This window comes from Capricornis sumatraensis, chromosome 4 (assembly GCF_032405125.1).
Source record: "Capricornis sumatraensis isolate serow.1 chromosome 4, serow.2, whole genome shotgun sequence".
In the NCBI taxonomy this organism is placed as follows: domain Eukaryota; kingdom Metazoa; phylum Chordata; class Mammalia; order Artiodactyla; family Bovidae; genus Capricornis; species Capricornis sumatraensis.
In genome coordinates, this window is record NC_091072.1 from 118117423 (window position 1) to 118136009 (window position 18587).

Consider the following 18587-nt stretch of genomic DNA (forward strand, 5'->3'; position numbering starts at 1 on the left):
CCTTCCAAGGAGTAAGCATCTTTTAATTTCATGGCTGCAGTCAACATCTGCAGTGATTTTGGAGCCCCCCAAAATAAAGTCTGACACTGTTTCCACTGTTTCCCCATCTATTTCCCATGAAGTGATGGGACCAGATGATTAAAACAGATCAATTTGTACAGAGGGTTCTGCTCTTTCCTTCCCAAGGAAAAGCTTCTTGTTTAGATAGTTAACCAATGTCTTTAAATGATATCACTACATTGGGAGGCCGAATGGTGTGAGAATGTGTGCGCAGGAGACAGGACGCTGGACTTGGAGTCTGGCTCTAGCACTAGCTGTGTGCTTTGAGTAAATTACTTAACCTCTCTGAGCTTCAGTTTCCTTTCTTATAGGACCATTGTGAGAACTAAAGGGAAGTGAATACATACCAAGCAATTGGGAAGGTGCCTGGTGCAAAGTGGGAAGTCATCAACCACAATAGCTAATAAGTAGTTGGTTTTGCGTTTTGCTTTTTCTTGACTTAAATTTGATAGTATTTATTTGCTTCTTATTGGGAAAAATAAGGATTTCATTTATTTTTATACTTTCTATTATACCTTTCCCCTTCTTCTCCTTTTATCATTATTCAAATTGTATATCCTCTGTTAGGAAGCTTTGTACTTGTAAACACTTTATTTGCATCTTGGTTTCTTATGCTCTCGACTGCACCTCCTCTATCTTGATGCCCAGCTTTGTAACCTGAGATGGTAGTCCTCCTCCTCCCTTCAGTGCTCGGCTCCCAGGCTCTAGACGTGTGTTTTGATTTTTAAGTTAACAAGTACACTTACTTCACATATTTAAATACTCTGTTTCATTTTAAAAGATAAAGGTTATTTTATTAAGATAAAGGTTATTTTATAATGACTATAAATGAAATAAAACTAAGATTTTTGAATCACTAATAAACTTGTGAGTTAATACACCTGTGAGTTATAATACACCTGTGAGTTATTTCATATTTTATATATTAATATTACTTCAGTTTTAAAACAGTCTCCAAAGGTCTTGGACATAGATATATTTACTTTACATTTTTTAAAAAAATCAAACAAAAGTGTTTACACTTTTTTATTTTAATACATTTTTAAAGACCTAACTTGTACCATATAGCTGCACATGCTTCTCAGCAGTTCACTTCAGTTCAGTTCAGTCTCTCAGTCGTGTCCAACTCTTTGCAACCCCATGAACTGCAGCACGCCAGGACTCCCTGTCCATCACCAACTCCCGGAGCCTACCCAAACTCAAGTCTATTGAGTCAGTGACCCCATCCAACCATCTCATCCCCTGTCGTCACCTTCTCCTCCTGAGCTTTAGTTTTTCCTAATGTTTCTAATTGGCTTCATTTTCACCCCTTGCACTGTTTATCTTCAGCATTTCCTCCATTTCTTTCCAACTGTGCCTCATGTGATACTGAGACCCCTGTCCCACAGACTCTGCACTTCTTATCCCCTTCTGGACTGGTTTCTCTCTAGGTCTGCTGCGTGCCCAGCTGGGATCCTTGGATTCCCTTCCCATGGGGTTGATGTTCCTGATTCCTGGATCCCACGTCTATCTCTCTCGTGGGTATCCTTTACCTTCCTCCATAAATAAACAAACACGTAAACCTACTTTTTTCCCTGCATCTCATTCTCAAGTAACTTTCTAAAAGTCTGGTGAAGGGTGAAGGCTGCTGAGAATGTGGGATGGGGTGTGGGGGTGGTGGGCTTGTCCCCTGCTCTCCTCTCAGCCTCGCTCTCATCTTGCTCCCTCTCTGGGGCTCTGGGCAGTGGACCGTTCTCTCCTGTGAACACCCTCCCTGTTTCTCTCCCTCTACTGCGCTCCTCTTCACTCAGCTATCACTTCTCCACCCAGTGAGTCTTCAAACATTCGTGAAAGACTCCGGTCTCCTACTGCTCCCATGCTTGCTTTTATTAGCAGCAGAGCGAGGAGAGGCAGGCTATGGGTTCTTGAGCCAGTGAGTGGGGTGGAACCAGTGTATCTAGGGCAAGACTTCTGACCTTAGGTAAGTCAGGTAACATCTATGTGTCAGCTTCCTTATTTGTAAATGAGGATACAATGGTACAGACCTCAGAAGCTAATGGAATAACATATGAGGGACCATTGATGAAGTTTCAGAGCCGATGCCAATGCAGAGCCAGGATCACAAGCACCAGTTGCTCTTCTCAGTGAAAGTGGAAGTTGCTCAGTCACATCCGACTCTTTGTGATCCCTTGGATGACACAGCCCATGGAATTCTCCAGGCCAGAATATTGAAAGGGTAGCCGTTCCCCTCTCCAGGGGATTTTCCCAACCCAGGGATCGAACCCATGTCTCCTGAATGGCCGGTGGATTCTTTACCAACTGAGCCACAAGGGAAGCCCACGTGAAGCTGTTTCCACTCGATTCTGAACCGGGGCCCTTTTGCATGTTAGGTGAACATGATAACCACTACACTACAGAAACCAGCACTCTATCAGCAGATGGTGTTACACCCATATATACCTTCACCATCACTTCAGTCAGGTCTCAGGAGGAGTAGCTGACAGATGCTCTTTTGCTTTCTTAAAAATAGTAGCTCAACATCATCAACACTTGCTTTCCTTCCTCCTCTCCCATGGCAAGAGAATCACATTCAGAACCAAAATAAATGATTTAATTATAAAGATCTGATTTTTTTTAAAGAAAGACCACTGAGAATGGGTTTATCTGAAAGGATGGACACCCTCATATATTATAAGTGTGAACATTTTGCTACAGTTTGTTTGCATAGCATGGTGGCTCTAGGTATGGAAATTTTTGAGGTGTTGATGCCATCTGATCTTAATTCTACTTAATTAGATATAGCTTAAGGATACAGTCTCAGATGTAGGTGAAGTTTTATACAAGCAGAATATTCTTTGCACTATTATTTATATAAGGTTTAGAAACTACATCAAGTCCAATATTCAGGAGGGGAAAGCAAGGAGGACAGAAAGAACAGCTGCAGGGGTCTCAGCCACTCAGAGGGATACAGAAATTGGGGCAGGGCTGGTGGTACTCCAGGCCCTTGTGGGGAAAAATGGTCTTGCAGAAGCAAGGAGGACCTGGGCTATGGGAGCCGTATCACCAGGAACTTTATCAAGGAGAGACTTGAGCACAGGGAGCTCATCATTTTGGAATGAAAAGAGTCATTTACCAATTAACATATATCCATAAATAAATATTTTTGTATGTTATAGGGAGTAGAGCATAGTCATCACACACATGTGATTTGGATCAGAAAGACTCAGGTTCTAGTCCAGACTCTGGCACCAGCATGACAATTTGGACTCAGTTAAGTTTGAGTGAGTTTCAGGAGCCTGCATGTCAAGGACACTGGATCAATGTGATCATTAATATTAGTTATTACCAATTCAAAAACACAGGTGTCCCAACCTCACTTCACTCCAGAGTATCACCTCCTATCTGTTCTAGTCTCTGGTGTTATTGTTCCAATAGCTTCGCAGATGGCTGTCTCCTGTCTGATACCTTCTCCTTGTGCCCCAGCAGGAGAGCAGGACTCTGACTTGGCTTGGAAGGAGCTGTAGGAGGTGAATGACTTTTCTTAACTAACAACCAGCAGAGCCCAGGAGACAGAGAGCCACACTGGGCTGGTGCCTGGAGGCACTGATGGCCGTCCCGGGGGAACCCACCAGAGAAATTGTCCCTTGCTGCTCCCTGCAGCCACTGCTCCCTCACAGTGGAGCTCACAGTCTCTTTTCTCTCCCCAGGGATGAGGTCACACCTCCTTCAGCCTGACGCAGACAAGGAGCTGAAGGGAGATCACTGAGAGCCCCTGCTGCCACCATGAGCTCAGAAAACATTGGACACTGCTCAGGTAGTCAGCTGCCTGTTCTCTGGAAGGTTCCTATGTGTGACCCAGAAGTGAGGGTGGTATTTCCAGGCTGCGTTAAACTACAGAGGAATCAAGAGCCATGAAGAGGATGGATAGGCATCGTTGAGCTTCCAAGGGAGACCGGGAGATTCCCTCACCCTGGGGTCTGCCCGCAGCCTCCTTCCCGGCCCTCTCCTCAGGGAGCCATGACCAAGGCGCTGACTTCCCGCCTCTCCCACCCCCAGCAAGTGACTCAGGACGGAGGCTGGGAGAGTGCGCGTGGAGCACGGACCGCAGATGGGCGTCCCCAGTGCCAGGCAGGCCTGGAGAGGAGGTCCTCCGGCATCACGGGAGCGTCTCCTGCTCTCCCCCTTGGCCCAAGCCTCCTCCCGCTCCCAGACCCTGGGGCATCACCGCAGAAGCTGTTTCCTCCGGCTCTTCTCAGCCAGCAGCCCAGCCGCTCTGCAAGGGTCAGTGGACCCTGCACTGAACCCCCGTCTGGCCTTTGCCGCCTCCCACCTGGAGGGGAGGGGTGATGGGGATCACATCTGGCTCCACCCCTCCTCCACCTGGTTGATCCCCTCCCTGCCCATCCTAGAGTCTGTGGTCAGAAGCAGGAATCCTCTCACATGGTAGTTTTACTCAATGGCGTGTGGCCCTAAAGTCTTTTTTGAAATTAGGTGACATGAGTTTGTAACGTTTTCTAAGTTTCGTGTGCACCACATTATATTTCTACTTCTATACACGCTACTGCATGCTCACCACCAAAAGTGAGTTGCAAAGAATCCCCATTGTGCACTCTAGAGCAGAACGAACAAATCACAGGGGTTTTAAATGCAAGGAGGATTCAAAGTCTTGTCCAAGAAGTGTCTGACACTTGACCTTGGATTCGACCTCAGGGCTTTCGGCTCTGTGGCCTTGGGCTGTCCATTCTCCTGTCTGAGTTTCACTTGCCTCTTCTGTGAAATAAGGATAATGCCTCTTTGTGTGGATTTACCACGAAACACATTTGATATCAAGTCCCAGCCCCCACACACATATATAGCCTGGCCACCAATATCTTACCTACAATTCCATAACCTCCAGATCTCTGAAATCACTCAGGGATTTTGATAACTCATTGGGGAGTAATCCTACCCTGTAGTGATCTGAGGCCATTTATAGTCATTACATTCTTTATCCCATTTAACGTGAGTATTCAATTGTTTCATTGCCCAAACACGAAAGCATTCATTTACAGGGTGCTGCCAGTCTATTCTGGAAGTGGTAACTAACAAATCACACTTGCTCTTTCTTCTCTTTGTGTGTGTGTGTTCAGTTGCTCAGTCATGTCCAACTCTTTGCAACTGCATGGACTGCAGCCTGCCAGCCTCCTCTATCCATGGAGTTCTCCAAAGAAGAATATTGGAGTGGCTTGCCATGCCCTCTTTCATGGGGTCTTCCTGACTCAGGGATCAAACCCGCCTCTCTTACATCTCCCGCATTGGCGGGCAGGTTCTTTACCACTAGAACTCCCTGGGAATCCCACCTATGACCTCAGTTTACCTGGGAATCCCACCTAGGACCTCATTTCACCTAACCTCCTTACAAGCCCTATCTTCAAAAAGGTCACCAGGGGGTTAACTTTTCAACACAAATTGGGGGGGAGGACAGTCCATCCATAATCCTAGGTGACCTCACCAAGAGCACCCCAGATGACTGCTGCTCAGCAAGATGAATTTTAAATACTTTATACTCAATAACATTTAAGTCCCACCACAAATTCTTCTAATCTTACTCCCTTTTCTTTCATCTAGATATTGAGATCTTTTTTGAAGACGTCGTTGAATGTCTCTGGGACACACTGAGCAGAGATGAACTGCTGATCCTGCTGAATGAATTCCTGAAGAAAATTAAGGCTGAGGACAATTTGTCCAGGTAACCTGCACGGTGCACCAGGAAGGTCACCCATATCCCCCAGCACCAGGCTAGCTTCCTCCTGGCAGGAATGCCTCCTCCAGGCAGGACCCTATTGTGAGGGTCAAGAGTATTCCTTCTCAAGATCCCATCAGGAATGTTTCCTCCATGTCAATTGCTGACAGTGAATGATTGTGGGTTGAGAAGAGATGAAACCTGCAAGGAAGGGCAGGTTATGTGACCTTGGACAAGTTACTGAACTGCTCTCAGCTTTAGTTTCTTCATCTTTTCATTTTTATTGTGAGGACACTGAGCTCATTCATGTAAAGTACTTCCCATAATGACTGACACAGAGTAAGTACTCAGTCAATATTGACATTTAAAAAACTTGTTTGGAAGAGATAGAAGTCAAGGTCTTTTTCTGGTGATGAGAACCAAGCAGAATTTCCCTTGGGACAAGTTAGAAATTCCTGACACCACCATTTGTGTCCTGGATCTGCCTACAGTCTTTCTATTCCCCATGTTAGGAAATGAACCAGCCCTGCAGGGTCCAGCTGGCCCATAAGGCAGAGAGGCTAGAGAGGAACTGGAGGAGCTGGTGGGATCCTGGATCTAGCCCTGCCCAACTCCTGGGCCTGTGGGCTTAAGACTTTGAATCTCAGATCTGTCCTGTGTCCAATGGGAATAGCAATTCAGTCTGATGGATCGTGGTGATGGCCTCAGAGTGAACTGCAGGTCAAAGATGGGAAATCAAGTGCAATCATCTCGTCCAAAGGCCCAGGGAGGCCTGCACCAGGGTCAGACCCAGGGGTCAGGGTGGAGCAGAGGGTCCAAGTTGGAGGACGAGCAGGCGGGCTTGGGCAGCAGGACCGGGACTAGAGTGCGGAGAGTGGGCCCCGAGGACACGGACCTGAAGGGGCTGTGACCATAGCAGAGGTCCCCTGAGGGGGAGAGGGGACATTTCTTCCCTCCCTGATGGGCTCCCCTCATGCTGGACTAGAGGGCCCTGGGTGACTGTGTCTGCACACCCTGCCTGGGACCTGGCTTCTCCCTCCATCTGGGACCCTCTTCTAGTCTACGTGGAGTCCCCCTGAAAGTGGGATGGCCGCATGGCTCAGGGAGCCCTCCAGGGTCACAATGAGTGCCTGTGATTGTGTGACGTTTGAGGGATTCTGAGGAGCCTCACATCTCCCCACCCAAGAGGAAAATGCTTCCTCCACCAGCTGTGCAAGGGCTGGTCTCCTAGGCTCAGCTGTTCAGACGGGTGTTTCCTCAAGTCCCTTGAATCTTTAGAGGTTCCACAGGTTGCACACGGTCTTTGGGTGCAGGCAGGTGAAGCTGTCGCCAGGTAAATAGTGAGTTAGGTTGGTGACCCCTGAGCGGTTGAGGGTGCTGGGTGATGGTCAGGAGTCAGTGAGTGAGCTGGAGAGTCCAAGGGAAACCAGGGCTCAGCACGTCTCCCGCCTCCCTGTCCACTGGGGCAGTGGGTGGACCCAGTGACCTTCTGCTGAGAAGGTCAAGGGCTCAATGCTTAGAAGACAGCAGATGACAGACCAAATGACTATAAGGTGCCTTCTAGCTCTGACTTTGGGGGTTTAAAAAATTCTAAGTCATAGAGACAGCCAGTCTGCAAAGTGTAGGGGCACAGTGCCCAGGACTCCCCTTACTTTGACTTCAATGGAAAATTAGGGGATCCCCAAAGCAACTCTCAGGTTCAAGAATTCCCTATAGAATAGACAGGACTCACTGAAAGCTTCACGATCCCAGCTACAGTTTACTACAGGGAAGGATAAAAGTTCCCACCAGCCACATGGCAGAGTCTGGGCAGGTTTCACATACGAAGCTTCCACTGTCCTCAGGACACGTTAGTGAACTGGATTCGGTGTGTGACAAGATGCATGGAGTACTGCCCATCAGGGACACTCATCTTGCTTAAAAGCCAAATTACCCTGACCTGTCATCTCCAGCCCTTCCTGGAAGTCAGACTCGTGCCCTAGTGTCCAGCTCTACCAGATGGCAGAACTGATACCATGGGACCCAGAGACCTTGGGTCACTTGTCACCTTGTCACACTGACCAGTGGCCAAAGGCCTAGGCAGGCAAGGAGACTATCAGCCAGAATTCTCAGGGCTTAGGGACCATTTCCCAATAGCCAAGGGCAAAGAGCAGAGAGACTTCTCACTACACACTGAGGCCCTTGAATGAAGGTTTTCTCCTCCAGTCCTACATGTCTTTGTTTATCTGCAGAGTTCCCACTCTAAACACTCTTTCAAAGTGATGGTGTAGGGCCCTGCAATAAACCTTTCTCTGCTCCAGAAAAACAAACAAACAAACAAACAAAGTGATGGTGTAGACCCATCTGTGTGATGTCTTTACCATCTATCTTTTCTTTGGCTGAGCCATATGGCCTGTGGGATCTTCATTCCCCAACAAGGGATGGAGTCAAGGCCAGAAGTGGGAGTGCAGAGTTGTAACCTCTGGACCACCTGGGAATTCTCTCAAATACGTTTCTTAAGTTGCCAGTATCCTAAGCTGACTTTCGTTTACTATTCCAAGTTTAGCTTTTTCAAGATGGAGCATCTATAAAGTATGAAACGTGTTTAAGGTTGAAAGAGAAAACTTTACATTTATAAAATTCTTTTCTAATGATTTATAGGAACATATCTGTATTTATGCAGAATAGATATTATGGAGCCAGTTTTACAGACACGCAAACTGCCTTTCTAATCCCTTGACCTTCACCATTACAGGGAAGACACGGATGAACTACACAAATATCTGAAGGAATTGAAAAGAGCCTTGGGTGAGGAGGGCCTAGAAAGTCTCCCCAAAGAGCAGCTGGACAGGAGGAGGTTTCTGAATAAGTTTCCTCGGATGAAACAGCAGCTGGAGGAGTTCATAGGCAAGTTATATGAGCTCGCAGACAAGGTTGAGAAGGTCCATAAGGGATGTACCATCTCCAACGTGATGGCCCACAGCACCGGTGCTGTGTCTAGTATTCTGACCATCGTTGGCCTGGCTCTGGCACCCGTGACAATGGGGGCCAGTGTGGTGCTCTTGGGCACTGGGATAGGGCTGGGAGCAGCAGCTGCTGTGACCAGTGTGTCCACCAGTATCATCGAACATGTGAAGAGGTCATCAGCAGAAACCGAAGCCAGTCGCATGATGTCAACTGTCATCAAGAAATGGAAGGTTCTCCTAGAGGTACTCAAGAGCAACCCCCACATTGTTGACACAACAGAGAAAGTCACAGAAGCTGAACAGTGCATTGAAATGCACATCCATGCCCTGGAGACAGGCAATGCCAACCCTGGCTCTGCAGCCAAAGCAAGCGTCTACATGAGCCCTGGGAGGATCTCAGTCCCAGCCATCCAGCAGATAGAGGCAGGTTTCAAAGCCACAGCTTCAGCAATTGCCAAAGGAGCCCGGATCGCGGGCTTGGCCACTGCAGGGGTGCTCCTCCTGGTGGATGTGGGCTTCCTGGTGAAGGAGTCGAAGCACCTGCACGATGGTGCCAAGACAGTAGCAGCTGACAGCTTGAGGCAGCGGGCCTGGGAGCTGGAGAGGAAGCTGGAGGAGCTCACCCAGATCTATGAGAGTCTGCAGGAGGACCTGATTTAGCCACCCCCAGAGCAGTGCAGGGTCCAGGACACGTGAGGGGCTCAAGTGCAGAGGTACCTTGTTAGAGGGAAGGAGAGGGAGATGACATTAAAGAAGCTGGGTGTTAGGAATTTGGCATTTCTGTGGTTGAGCACAGCAGGGAAGGGATGGATGTAGGTGATAGATGAGGAGAGAGAAGGAAGGGGCCTGGAGCCTGGATTAAGGGAGGAGGGGGCAACCAGAGAATGAGAGGCGAGAAGAAACCACTTTTTTTCATACTAAGAACTTTTTATTTTGTATTGGAGTATAGCCGATTAAAAATGCTGTGATAGTTTCAGGTGAACAGCAAAGGGACTCAGCCACTCATATACACGTATCCATCCTCCCCCACACGCCCCTCCCATCAGAAACCACTTACTTTGGACTAAAGACGACACTGGAGGCGGAATAAAGGGAGCGGCAGGCGAACTGGCAGTGAGAGGCCAGGTGTTCGAAGGCGTTGAAAGTGGGAGAAAGTCAGTCAGGGCTGTTGGGATCCAGAGGTAGCAGGGGCTCCTCTCTCGCCCTCCACAGGCAGCAAGAAGAGTCTTCCCCTGGCGCTGGTCTCTAGACCTCCCCTCCAACATCAACTCACCTTCGGCCCTAGCTGATGTGTCTTATTTAGGCAGTGACTCTTGTTTGTTTGTTTTATTGAAGGATAATTGATTTACAATATTCTGTTAATTTCAGGTATACAGCAAAGTGCTTCAATTATACAGGTATCTATGTATTTATCTCGGCTTCCCAGGTGGTAAAGAGTGTGTCTGCTAAGCAAGAGACACAAGTTTGATTCTTGGGTAGGAAAGATTTCCTGGAGGAGGAAATGATACCCCACTCCAATATTCTTGTCTGGGAGATCCCTTAGACATTGGAGCCTGGCAGGCTACAGTCCATGGGGTTGCAAACAGTCAGACATGACAGAGCATCTGAGCATGTATATGTCTACATTTTTTTTTGTTCATTTCCATTATAGTTTATTACAAATATTGAATTCTGGTCCTATGCTACTACAGTAGGCAGGCTCTTGTTTATCTGGTGTGTATCTGTTTTTCTCATCTCCTAGTTTGCCTATCCCCCCAAAACTTTGGTAAAAAGTTCATTTTCTATGAGTCTGTTTCTATTCTCTAAGTTCATTTGTATTATTTTCTGGATTCTACATATAAGTTAATATCACAGATTTGTCTTTGTCTGACTTACTTCACTCACTATAGTAATCTCTAGATCCATACATATTGTTACAGATAATACTATTTCATCCTTCTTTATGGCTATGTAGGATTCAATGGTCTGTATACATGTACCACATTTGCTTTATTCATTAATCTGTCAACAGACATTTCAGTTAATATCGTATCTTGGCTGTTATGAATGGTACTCCTATGAATTTGAGGGTACAAGTATCTTTTCAAACTAGAGCTTTAATTTTTTCTAGATATATGCCCAGAAGTGGGATTGCTAAATCATATGGTAGCTCTATTTTCAGTTGTTGAAGAAAACTCCCTATGGTCTTCCAGAGAGGCTGCACCAATTTACATTCCCACCAACAGTGTAGAGGGTTCCCTTTCTCCGCAGCCTCAGAGCACTGCAGATGGAGGTGGCAGCCCCTGTGATTGCTGTAGGGGAGATAGCTTATTGTAGTTTGGTTTGCATTTCTCTATAATTAGTGATGCTGAGTATGTTTTCATGTACCTGTTGGCCACGTGTACGTCTCCATGAAGAACTGTCTATGAGGAGCTTCAGGTGGTGGCTTCTTGATGACAATGGTGGTGATGTGTTGGTGGCAGCGGTGGTGTGACAGCACCGTGGGTGGGGCACACAACAAGGTGCCAGGGGCTCTTTGGGTCCAGAGTGCACAGAGAGACCAGTGGGGTTTCCATGAGAGTCCAAGTGTGGAGCAGGAACAGAGGTTGATTTTAAGAAAGAAAGTAGGAGAAACAAGGAGGCAGAAACAGGTCAAGGAACTTTTTGGAGTGTCAGGAGATGAAACAGCCTGGGCCAACAGACACAACTCTCTGACCCTTGGTTTCTTCTTCAGCTGGGGGTGAGGCTGGATAAGATGTTTCAGGTTGCTCTGGTTCTCTCCACCTTGTGTTATCTAGACTCTGGTTCAATAGATACGAGCTGATTCACTGAGGCTTCCTTGCATTGACTGAGGGGCTCACCTGGGCTCCAGGTGCCTGACCTTCTTCACCGTGAGCCTGTCTCCCAGGGTCTCAGGGCGAACATCCTCCACGGCTCCTCCTGTCTGCCCGCTGGGCTCCCATCCGGTCGTTTCCCTCAGACCCTGGATCCCCACAGGCCCTGTGGGATGCCCGGGGATACCCATGTCTTCTGACTTGAGCTGAGCTTGGGGATGCTCCTCCTCCAGCCCCAGGGACCAGGATAGACACACGGCACCCAGGGGGGACTGAGAGTACAGGGCTTGTGTGCAGGTGTGAGGGGTGGGGGGTCAGCCGTAAACAGAGGGGAGAGAGAGACAGCACACGCCTCACCCAGGCAGCCTTCACGTTTCACCAGGACTCCAGTAGGAGCTTCTAGAACCACATTCCTGTGTTTACCTTGGGGCACTGCCCTGCCCCACTCATCTATTCCCTACACAGGGCTAGAATGACCCTTAAGCATATTGACCTTTGCAGTACCAGCCTCCAGCTTTTCTCTGGCTGCCCATGACTTTGAGCTCAGATGTCAAACCTTAACTGCAGACCAAAGCAGCTTGCAAGAGCCTGGGGTCCTCTGAGGGCAGAACTGGAGGCCAGGCTCATTCCATCCCTAGGGGCAGGACTGAGGGGCTGGGAGGTGGGAGCAGGGATGAAGGGAAAGTCCATCCAAGGCCATGTTCTGACCTGGTCACCCATCTGGGATTGCACCTGCCAGGACCTTCTGAGGAGGCTTCATGGGACGCCTCAGGCTCCTCCTCTCCAGGGAGGAAAGGGGAGCATCTGGGTGCGGCTCTCATCCCCATGGGCCTGCTCCACAGGGCACCGACTCTGTGTTTCCATGTGTGGAGCGTGTGAGCACCTAACAGGCTTCCATGCCTGGAGCCCAGGGCAGGAAGCCAGAGACCTGGGACCTGGAAATGATCCCAGGACGTCTCCTCAGTCCCTCCCCACGTGCTGCAGAGCCTTCTCCCCACTTTTGTCCAAGCCTCCCTCGGAAGACTTTCCTCAGTGCCTCTGACTCTGACTCCTTCTCAGCCAGTTTTACTCTGAGGCTTCAACTGGCCCTTCCATTCCTTCCTGAAGATTTCAGCAAAAAAAAAAAAAAAAAAAAAGGCAAAGTAAAGCCACTCAGTCACGTCTGATTCTTTGCGACTCTATGGACTGTAGCCTGCCAGCCTCTTCCATCCATGGGATTTTCCAGGCAAGAATACAGGATGGGTCTGGAGAAGGATCAATTCAGGGATCAGACCGTCAGCAGTCATGGCCATCCCCTGCCTGACGTTCAGAATTAGGAGTTCATTTCTTCATCACTTCCTGGAGAATTCCCATCCTGCACAGACTCCTGGGCAGGGTTTCAGGCACTGGGTACAGAACCATTCAGTGTCCACCCCCATGTCTCCCTGAGCCCTTAGAGCTGGACCCCATTGAGCTCAATGTGTGGTTGATGCAATTCCACAGTGAGCCCTGTGTCAGGAGAGATCCCTGTGGTTCTGAGCAACAGAAACTGAGTCTGACTAAGTGAGCACAGAAGAGGGTGCTGGGGGAAGCAGGGCAGGTCAGAGAAAGGAAAGAAACCCCCAAACTCGCACAGTTCAGGAAGTACAGGAAGCAGGACAGGTCCCCCTGCAGGAGCTCACGGTCCGTCCCCTGAGGCCCCTGCCAGCAGGGGGCTTAGGTCCAGGCACCAGGAATCCCAGTATCAAATTCTCAGGACACAGAATAGCTTGGGTCAAGGGACTAGATTTTTGGGCCAGTGGGTCAGGCTGACGGATGAGAAGATGAATGGGTAACAGGGACCCTGACCCCTGGGGGTAAAGTCTCAGGTCAAGAGGCTCCAGATGGAGTGCTTCCTGGATGCGCATGTGCCCTCTTCTCAGACCAACAGACATGACTCTCCTCACCCTGTTCTGGGTCCAAGCAGCCCACACACGACCGGAAGTGCACCGCCCACTTCCCCAGCTGGAGACAAACACGAATCACCTCCACCTGCTGCATCTGCAGGGATGTCAGGGGTGAAGGGCCACAGCGCGATGCCAGTGCTTCCCCTGCTCTGTTGAGCCCCTTTCTCAGTACTCTGCATGTATGTTACATACATGCAGGCAACAGGGAGGTGCAGTAGGGACCCGACCTCCAGGAACATTGCTCCCCTGATGCCAGTCTCCACTGGGATCCCACTCCCTGTTCCTCTTTGCTGCGGGGAAATTCACTCCTGTGGAGCCTGGGCTGGGCCATCGCTGTGACAGCACTGTCACCTGGATCCTTATCAGATCCTCACTGCACCTCTGAGAGCAGGTGGTATCACCCTACGGAGAACAGGAGGAAGCTGGGCCCAGGGTCAGGAACGTGGCCACGGCCCCTGCCTGGGAAGGACTGTCCGGGGTGGGGCTTCTGTGTGCTTCTAGCCGCTTTCCTGCATCCGGGTTGAGCTGATTGGTCGGAAGGACACAGGGTGTCCTGTCCCAGGAGGATGTGGAGCAAGCACGTGGTATTTCTGTAGCACAGTTGTCCAGGGTCCGGGGCAGTGTGCCTGCCTTCCTGGAGCCCAGGTCAGGCGGCTGTCTGTCGCCACCTGCTGTCGTGTCCCACGTGGGGAGAGATGGGCAGGGGTCTGTGCTGCACGCACGTGCCCACCACCCAGGACCTGAGTCCCTCCCCGCAGGGCCTCTGGTGTGGTTTCTAGTTTCTCTGCAGGCCCTGGCAGTGGGTGGCTTTAAGCTGCTGCTCCCATGTCTCAAAGGTACCTTGTAAGTCACAGAGCTGCCTTCACACCAGCTGCACACAACCTCCTGTTGTTCCTGGGGCTTAAACCTAACTGAGCAGTGTTGTGCTAAGTTGCAGAGGTCAGTATTTACACTAGAGCTGCTTCTTTTCAGCAAGCTGTGTTGCTTGCACAGAACATCTACCAAGTGTTTACACTCAGATGAGTGATGAGCTGGGCTGGGCCCTGTCTCCCTTCAATGACAATCAGTGATAAGAGACTTCTGTCACAGCCCTGCTTCCAAACCATGTGTATTTCTAGCCGGCTCTCCTGCCAGTGGCCGCACCTGCTCAGCCTCTGCTGCTTAGCTCCTCTGTCTCGTAAGGCTGCTAAACCCACTCTTGACTTTACATTGCCTGTTAAACATAAAAAAATTAGAAGAGCTTTTTCTCTGTTTACCTAAGGTAAAGCTGCCTGAACACCAATGCCCACTGCGACCTTTGGTAGAAGTGAACGTGGGCAGAGACACCCAGATGTAAGGTTCCTTCAGGGATGAGGTTCTGTGTTTGTCTGCAAGTCTAACTCATTACTTCCCCTTTGCTGACCGCAGCTTGTCCCCTTCCCAAGCCCTTCTCCACTATACCCCCAGGTCCTGCCTCCCCTGTATCTGGAAAAGCCTGCTCACAGTGCAGCAGGATAGACCCTGACTCCAGGCTTGGCCTTGCTCCAGAGCTCATGGTGGGTGCTGGTGCGAGGAGAGGGGCATGGTATGGGATAAGCATCCAGCTCTCCTCTTCTAGATCAAAGACCTGGACAGCAACATTTACCCCATTGGCCAGAGCAACATCAGCAAGGCAGGCAGGTATCATGTGGGAAAGGAGGAGAGAGGGAGGGGCTGGGAAAAAGCCCATGGGGTGGGAGAGTGATTTGCCAAGGGCCTCACAGTCTGTTGGTGGCAGGTCTTCCTTCACAGATCCAGGGAGGGATGTGCTGAACCAAGAAGGACCCGGCATGTCAGAGCTGAGCTTGCTTCTCTAAGGGGTCAACAGGAAGGGGACAATAGCCCAGGGTAGGGCCCGGTGGGTGGGCAGGCCTGAGAGACTCAGACGTGAGGGCTTTCGCTTTCCCCTTTGCCTCCTGGTGTATATTTGGGCCCAGAGGTGTGTGTGGTTTATTGAAGAGATGCACAGCTGGTGGCTGCATCTGCAGAGCTGAGAACAACTGGATCTTGTTCACAATCAGGCCGAGGAAGACTCCTGGGTAAGTAGGGGGTTAAGACTCCGCCTAACTCCCCATCCTCAGGATGAATGTCTGAGCAAAGGATGATTGCCACTAATTGACAGAAGAAGGGAAACGGAAGCCCAGAGAGGTGAGGTCAGGGTCTGAGGCAGCAGGTTAAGCAGGGGCAGAGCCTGGATGTGGGGGCAGGTGTGTCTGAGGGCTTCCTCCCATCCCCCAGGGCCCCTAAACAGAGCAGAGGGAGGGCGGCACCTGCTCAGGTGGGCTCAGCCCAGGATCTGGACTCCTGAGATGTGACTGAAGACCCGAGAAGGAAGAGGATTTGGGGATGCTCCAGTCCTTTGGCCTAGAACACACAGAAGAACTATACAAAAAAGGTCTTAATGACCCAGATGTCCATGGCGGAGTGGTCACTCCCCTAAAGCCAGACATCTTGGACTGTGAAGTCAAGTGTCCTTAGGAGCATCACTACGAACAAAGCTAGTAGAGGTGATGGAATTCCAGCTGAGCTATTTCAAATCCTAAAAGATGATGCTGTCAAAGTGCTGCACTCAAGATGCCAGCAAATTTGGAAAGTTCAGCAGCGGCTACAGGACTGGAAAAGGTCAGTTTTCATTCCAATCCCAAAGAAAGGCAATGTCAAACACTGTTCAAACTACCACACAATTACACTCATCTCACACACTACAAGGTAATGCTCAAAATTCTCCAAGCTAGGCTTCAACAGTATGTGAACAGAGAAAATCCAGATGGTCAAGCTGGATTTAGAAAAGGCAGAGGAACCAGAGATCAAATTGACAACATTCACCGGATCATAGAAAAAGCAAGAGAGTTCCAGAAAACATCTACTTCTGTTTCATTGACTACACTAAAGCCTTCGACTGTGTGGATCGCAACAAACTGGAAAATTCTTTAAGAGATGGGAATACCAGACCACCTGACCTGCCTCCTGAGAAATCTGTATGCAGGTAAAGAAGTAACAGCTAGATCTGGATGTGGAACAACAGACTGGTTCCAAATTGGGAAAGGAGTCCATCAAGGCTGAATATTGTCACCCTGCTTATTTAACTTATATGCAGAGTACTTCATGAGAAATGCCAGGCTGGATGAAGTAAAAGATGGAATCAAGATTACTGGGAGAAATATCAATAAATATGCAGATAACATCACCCTTATGGCTGAAAGCAAAGAAGAACTAAAGAACCTCTTGATGAACGTCAAAAAGGAGAGTGAAAAAGTTGGCTTAAAACCCAACATTCAAAACAATAAGATCGTGGCATCCGGCCTCATCACTTCACGTGGCAAACAGATGGGGAAACAATGGAAACGGTGACAGACTTTATTTTCCTGGGCTCCAAAATCACTGCAGATGGTGACTACAGCTATGAAATTAAAAGACATTTGCTTCTTGGAAGAAAAGCTATGACCAACATAGACAGCATATTTAAAAGCAGAGACATTACTTCACCAACAAAGTTCCATCGAGTCAAAGCTAGGGTTTCTCCAGTAGTCATGTATGGCTGTGAGCGTTGGGCCATAAAGAAGGTTGAGCGCTGAAGAATTGATTCTTTCAAACTGTGGTGCTGGAGAAGACTTTTGAGAGTCCCTTGGACTGCAAGGACTTCGCACTGGTCAATCCTAAAGGAAATCAGTCCTGAATATTTATTGGAAGAACTTACGCTGAAGCTGAAGCTCTAATACTTTGAGCACCTGATGCAAAGAACTGACTCATTGGAAAAGACCCTGATGCTAGGAAAGATTGAAGGCGGGAGGAGAAGGGGACAACAGAGGATGAGATGGTTGGATGTATCACTGACTTGATGGACATGAGTTTGAGCAAGCTCTGGAAGTGCTGAACACTGGAAGTGGTGAACAGGGCAACATCTGGAAGTGATGAACAGGGAAGCCTGGAATGCTGCAGTCCACGGGGTTGCAAAGAGTGAGACAGGACTGAAGGACTGAACTGAACTCTGGAGAGGCCAGGTGTGGGATCTTGAGCCCAGAGAGTGAATTGGAACCCTGTCTACCATGAACAAGATTTCTGACCTTGGGCAAAACACATAATATCTATGCTTCAGCTTCCTTATCTTCAAAGAGGGATATAATAGTACACACCTCAGGGTTATTGGAATGATATACCTTATAATTTATAAAATCTTAGAGCAACTGAAGTATAGAGCAAAATCATAAACATTTGAGGCTCTCATCAATAGCTGTAGCTATAGCAATAAGGATCTTTACTATCATTTCAGTCAGGTCTTGGGAGGGGTAATTGATAAATGCTCTTTTGCCTTCTAAAAAGGGATTAAACATAATCAACATTTGCTTTCTTTCTTTACTTCCCAGCACATGATAGTTACAACCAGAACCAAGAGAAAACTTCTCAATATAAAGATCTGCTTAAAAAAAAAAAAAAGACAACTGAGAACTGGCAAGATTGAAAGGATGGCACTCTCCTATATCGCGAGTCTGAATATAAATTGGGAGTTTCCTTGCATAACAGTGTGGCTCTAGGTATGAAAAAGTTTTAGGTGTTGATACCCTCAGACCCATTCATTCTACTTCCAGAAATAGCTTAAAGAAATATTATCCAATGAAGGCAAACTTTTCTACAAGAAAGGTGTTCTTTGCACTATTGTTTATGTAAATAATTAGAAACAGCCTAACAGTTCAGCAGTCAGGGGATGACAGCAGAGAGGACTGGGCACCACCGGGGTGCTCAGCCATCCAGGGCAGAGCTTCAGGGATTGGGCGGGGCTGGAGGGACTGCAGGCCCTTGTGAGAGAAAGGCTGTTGCAGAAGCTAGGGGGGCGTGGGCCGTGGGAGCTGCAGCATCAGGAAGTTTATCAAAGCAGAGACTGGAGCACAGGGAGCAAGACGTCATTTTAGAACAAAAACACTCGTTTGTTAAGAAACATACCTACGAATAAATATTTTTATATTAAAAAGGCGTAGGGCATAGTCATCACAAATGTGGGATGTAGATCGGAAAGACCAGGCTCTGGCACCAGCATGCAAACTTGGGCTGACCTAATTCTAGGTGAGTCTCAGGAGCCTGCATGTCATAGACAGAGAATCAGTGTTAGTTACTGCCAAGCAGCGCACAC

The 18587-nt window shown here is 48.6% G+C and overlaps 1 protein-coding gene across 1 annotated transcript; it reads left to right on the forward strand.

Annotated features, from left to right (window-relative positions):
* Window positions 1–3777: 3777 nt before the first annotated feature.
* On the forward strand, window positions 3778–11558 carry LOC138078905 (apolipoprotein L3-like). Its single transcript, XM_068971669.1, has 3 exons — window positions 3778–3853; window positions 5647–5767; window positions 8496–11558. The coding sequence occupies exons 1-3, from the start codon at window positions 3823–3825 to the stop codon at window positions 9364–9366; spliced, it is 1023 nt and encodes a 340-aa protein (XP_068827770.1). The 5' UTR covers window positions 3778–3822; the 3' UTR covers window positions 9367–11558.
* Window positions 11559–18587: the final 7029 nt, after the last annotated feature.

Excerpts from the sequence above, each read along its gene's own strand:
- LOC138078905 (XM_068971669.1), top strand. The coding sequence starts at position 3,823 with ATGAGCTCAGAAAACATTGGACACTGCTCAG. Across the intron at positions 3,854-5,646 it reads AAACATTGGACACTGCTCAG|ATATTGAGATCTTTTTTGAA; the intron begins GTAGTCAGCTGC and ends TCTTTCATCTAG. Across the intron at positions 5,768-8,495 it reads GCTGAGGACAATTTGTCCAG|GGAAGACACGGATGAACTAC; the intron begins GTAACCTGCACG and ends TCACCATTACAG.